At 46.2% G+C, this 4442-nt stretch overlaps 1 protein-coding gene across 1 annotated transcript in view; it reads left to right on the forward strand.

The window, feature by feature from the left end:
- The window catches only part of LOC102371746 (amine sulfotransferase-like), a 23155-nt gene that overhangs the window by 4594 nt on the left and 14119 nt on the right, over positions 1-4442 (forward strand). The window contains exon 3 of the mRNA XM_006026152.2: positions 1487-1695. Within this exon, the coding sequence (XP_006026214.1) occupies positions 1487-1695 (209 nt within the window). The remainder of the gene's footprint in view (positions 1-1486; positions 1696-4442) is intronic.

Here is a 4442-nt window from a genome sequence, read left to right on the forward strand (position 1 = left end):
AGCTGGAGGTGGGGGGTGGGAGGGCAAGTGTGCTGGGCTGGAGGAAGCAGGCATATGTGCATGTGTGTATGCATGTGTGTGTTTGTGTGTGTGTGTGCATGTCTGTGCATGTCTGTGTACACACACACATGCGCACACTCCCACACCCCTTATTTCATGCAATCCTGAAAATGTAAATCTATAAAAATTGAAATAAATGCTTAAAATTAGAATGGATCTTATCCATCAAAATTATTAACAAATATAAATGGAATTCTGCCAAGCCAAATCATATTATAGGCATTACTGATTAGATCTGGTCAAAACCTGTGGTTAATTCTCACAACCACTTTGTGGTGAGGGAGCAAACAAATAATTTTTCCTCTATTTTACGTTGTTTTTTTGTAAATGTTCCTTGTAAATGTTTCTTATATTGTTGGGACCCATCACACCTTGCAAAAGCTTTAGATACAAAAAAGCCTATTCCTACCTGAGAACAAACAGGAGCTGGGGTGGATCTAGACAGGGTGCAGTGGTACAGCTGTACCCCTCTTTTGCCCCCCAAATTCCACTGCACCACAGGAGTGTCTGGGGAATTATGCTTTAGGAGTCCCTAAAGCATGTAAAAGTCCTCCCTCTGTCTCTCCCTGAGTTCCTCTGCTGTCTCAGGAGCAGGGAAGCACAGGAGCCATTCCTGGGTGGGCTTATCTGGGGATGGGGTCACTGGCAGCATGGATGGATGTAGTTGCTCTGGGCTGGGGGTAGGGGAACTACTCTCCCCCTACACTATTGCTGCTGTCCTCTTCCCAACTAAACTCAGCCCCTGCTCCACCCCATTGACTCTGGAGCTTCCCTGCCCTGGAGCAGTTTAGAAATCAGCAGCAGCAACCAGGGAGCTGCCTCTGTGCAGGAAGAGGAAGGGAAGGGGGATTTTCACCTGCTTCAGGGTTTTAAAAAAATATGTCCACACTGGTGGGAGCAAGGGGTGTAGTCACTCCTGCAGTGTGAATTGCTGCTTCCACACACCCCTTTGGGAAATTCTGGATCTGCCCCTGACTGGAGCTATCAGTGATGTGGAATTAAACTTTGCATATATGCTATATTATCCTTAGGTCTTTCACAAATGTGTGAAGCAGAGAAAAATATCACCTACCTAACGCAGCCTGTTGAAGGGTCACATACACTAACAGTTATTGAACTTGGGAAGATCAATGACTATTCTTTCCACAAAGGATATATCTTCCTGCAAAAAATGACAGGAGCTCTTGATTGCTCCTTCCCTGGTTACATGCCCTGTTGCTTTTATGGTTGTTGCTTTTTGGCTCGGAGAGGCTGCAGAAATTAGAGGGCCAGATTCCACCTTTGTACTGACTTCAGTATGGATCTAGAATTCATCCCTTAGTTTGCCCTTGGTTTATACCAGGCTTATTAGTTTTGGGATAAAAGGTCCTATATGCAAATACGATAAGTTATAGCAAGGTTTTAAACTAGACCATTCCTTTTCCAGGTACCTTGTGGACTCAACACATTTTGGCTTTGATTCATTATGAAGGACATCGCAATGGGACAGAAAATACTGAAACGAGGCAGCAAATCCCATTTTTTGACTACAACACGTGCAATTTGGATTTTACCCAGTGGCCATCACCTCGTATGTTTTGTGCCCACCTGCCATACTACTTAGTTCCAAAGACTCTGAGAAACCAAAAAGGAAAAGTAGGAAACTATTTTATTAGTAATTAAAAAAAAATTAGGAACATGTGGCTGCCTTGACAACTCAATTCAAGGCCTATATTTAATTAATAGAAAGAACATAGTTAAAAGTGGGATGTAAGTAAAACCAGAAAGATAGTCAATGTCCAATACAAGTCAGGAAATTCTAGGTTTCATTCTCATTTTGGCTAGTCACCTTTTCTGGGACCTGCGCAGGTCATTGGAAGGCAAACTGTGACACACAATCAACACTTCTTTCCTTTGTCTTTCTCTTTTCTCTTATCAGCAGAGTTGTAACTGGAAACTTGAGTGCCTGGGCAGCAGTGGCACATAGGATACCATCAATGGCTATACTGCTGCTGATGGCCAGAATGGCAGTGCAGATGCTATTATTTTTGCATTTGTCCCCGAGGCAGCACCCAAGCTGATACCCTGGTTGCCCCCACTTCATTATGCAGCGGAGTCCCCCAAGGTTCAGTCCTTGAGTCTGCACCGTTCAATTTCTTTATCAGTGATTTGGACGACGGGGTGAAAAGCAACCTATTCAAATTTGCTGATGATACCAAAATTTGGGGTGAGGTGGGCACGCTAGTAGGGAGGGAAAGACTGCAGCAAGACCTGGATAGGTTGCAGGGGTGGGCTAACAAAAACAGGATGTGTTTCAATACTGACAAGTGCAGGGTGCTGCACTTGGGCAGTAGTAACCAGCAGCACACTTATAAGATGGGAAACTCCCTTCTTGAGAGCACAAAGGCAGAAAGGGATCTTGGAGTCATTATTGACTCCAAGATGAACATGGGCCGACAGTGCGAGGTCACGGTCGGCAGGGCTAACCGGACCTTATCGTGCATCCGCAGGTGCATCTCAAGTAGGGCCAAGGAGGTGATCCTCCCCCTCTATGCGACACTGGTCAGGCCCAGCTGGAGTACTGTGTCCAGTTCTGGGCACCCCACTTCAAGAGGGATGTGGACAACATTGAGAGGGTCCAGAGGAGGGCCACCCGCATGATCCGAGGACAGCAGGGCAGACCCTACAATGAGAGGCTACAGGACCTGAATCTGTTCAGCCTTCACAAGAGAAGGCTGAGGGGAGACCTTGTGACTGTCTATAAACTCACCAGAAGGGTTTGGGGGAGACCTTGTTTCCCCCAGCGCCCCCCGGGATAACAAGGAATAACGGCTACAAGTTGTTGGAGAGTAGGTTTAGATTAGACATCCGTAAGGGGTCATTTGAGCCCAGTTTTCCTCCTGCCCAGGCAGGGGGTCGGACTTGAAGATCTACAAAATCCTTCTGACCCTACTTCTATGATTCTATGCTTTTTGCCATGCCAGACGTGTATGGCAGGAGATGTGATTGTGGGATCCAGTATCAGATCCCATCACACTTTATTGTCAGTGCAGAGGAAACCCAGGATCACAATCCCAGTCTCCCTTTGCATTTGGCAAGTAGCAAGCTCCTGAGGCTGGGATCTGTCAGTTGATGTGACTCCCAGCAATGGAGGTCCACCATGCACTCCAATGGCTGGGAGTCCCTCACCTGAAGGGGCTTCCAGTTATAGGTGGGGGGAAGGGGGTGCACCTCATTGTTAGAAGCCTCATTCATCATAGCCACATGTTCAATTAACGGCATAATAGGAGCCAGCCACAAAGTTCTTAGGCATTTTTTGTGTAAGAACTTTGTGGCTTATTCCTTGTTTTGTCACACCATTAATTGCATTAGCATGTGGCTAGGTTTAACAAGGAACCATAGAATCATAGAATGATAGAAATTAAAGTCTGGAAGGGACCTTGAAAGATCACTGTGTCCAACACCCCTGCTCTGGACAGGAATACTGCTAAGATCAAATGATCCTAGCAAGGTGTCTGTCCAGTCTCCTCTTGAAGACTTCCAAGGTTGAGGACTGCACCAACTCCTTGGTAAGTCTATTCCAGATTCTGGTCACCCTTAAAGTAAAGGAGTTCTTCCTTGTATCCAACCTGAAACCATCCTCTAACAGTTTATGGCTATTGCTCCTTGTCCTCCCCTGGGGTGCCCTAGTGAACAGTTTTTCTCCCAGCTCTTGATAATCACCCCTTACATACTTATAGACGGCTACCAAGTCCCCACTCAGTCTTCTTCCCCAGGCTGAAGAGTCCCAGATCCCTTAGTCTTTCCTCATAAGGTTTGTCCTCCAGGCCCTTAATCATTCTTGTGGCCCTTCTCCAGACCCTTTCAAGATTGCATCTGGACCCTTTCAACCCTTGCCCTGTTACTTGGGGAGGGCTATGATGCGGGGCTCAGAAGCAAAAATGGGATCTCTGGTGATTAAGGAGCAAAAGGGTTTTTCCTCATGTAGCTTTTTTCCTTTTTCCCTGCACAGGACTCAGAAGGAATAATGGATTGCTGTTCAGGGAGTGCTTGTTTGTGAATGCTGAGAGGTGGTAATTTTTGTTGAAAGTGGTTGCTTGCAATTTTTGTTCCTGTTTGTCTGGAGGAATGAAAGGGTCTGTGAGGGGTGGTGGAGTTGCATTGAAGGTGCCTTAAAGCAATGTTTCAAGTGCACTGCAGCACAATGGTGTGTCATCAGAAATGAACAGGTGTGCCACAAAATTTTGCCATTGCTCACAATGCGCTCAATGAGGATGGGGAATGCCTTAACAGGTGTGCTGCCAAAATTTTTTATTAATGTAAGTGTGCCTTGGGATGGAAAAGGTTGGGAAACACTGCCTTAAAGTGCCCTGTGAGATTCACCCCTTGTGGGCAAGGGATCA

The sequence above is a fragment of the Alligator sinensis genome, unplaced genomic scaffold (assembly GCF_000455745.1).
Source record: "Alligator sinensis unplaced genomic scaffold, ASM45574v1 scaffold38_1, whole genome shotgun sequence".
In the NCBI taxonomy this organism is placed as follows: Eukaryota; Metazoa; Chordata; order Crocodylia; family Alligatoridae; genus Alligator; species Alligator sinensis.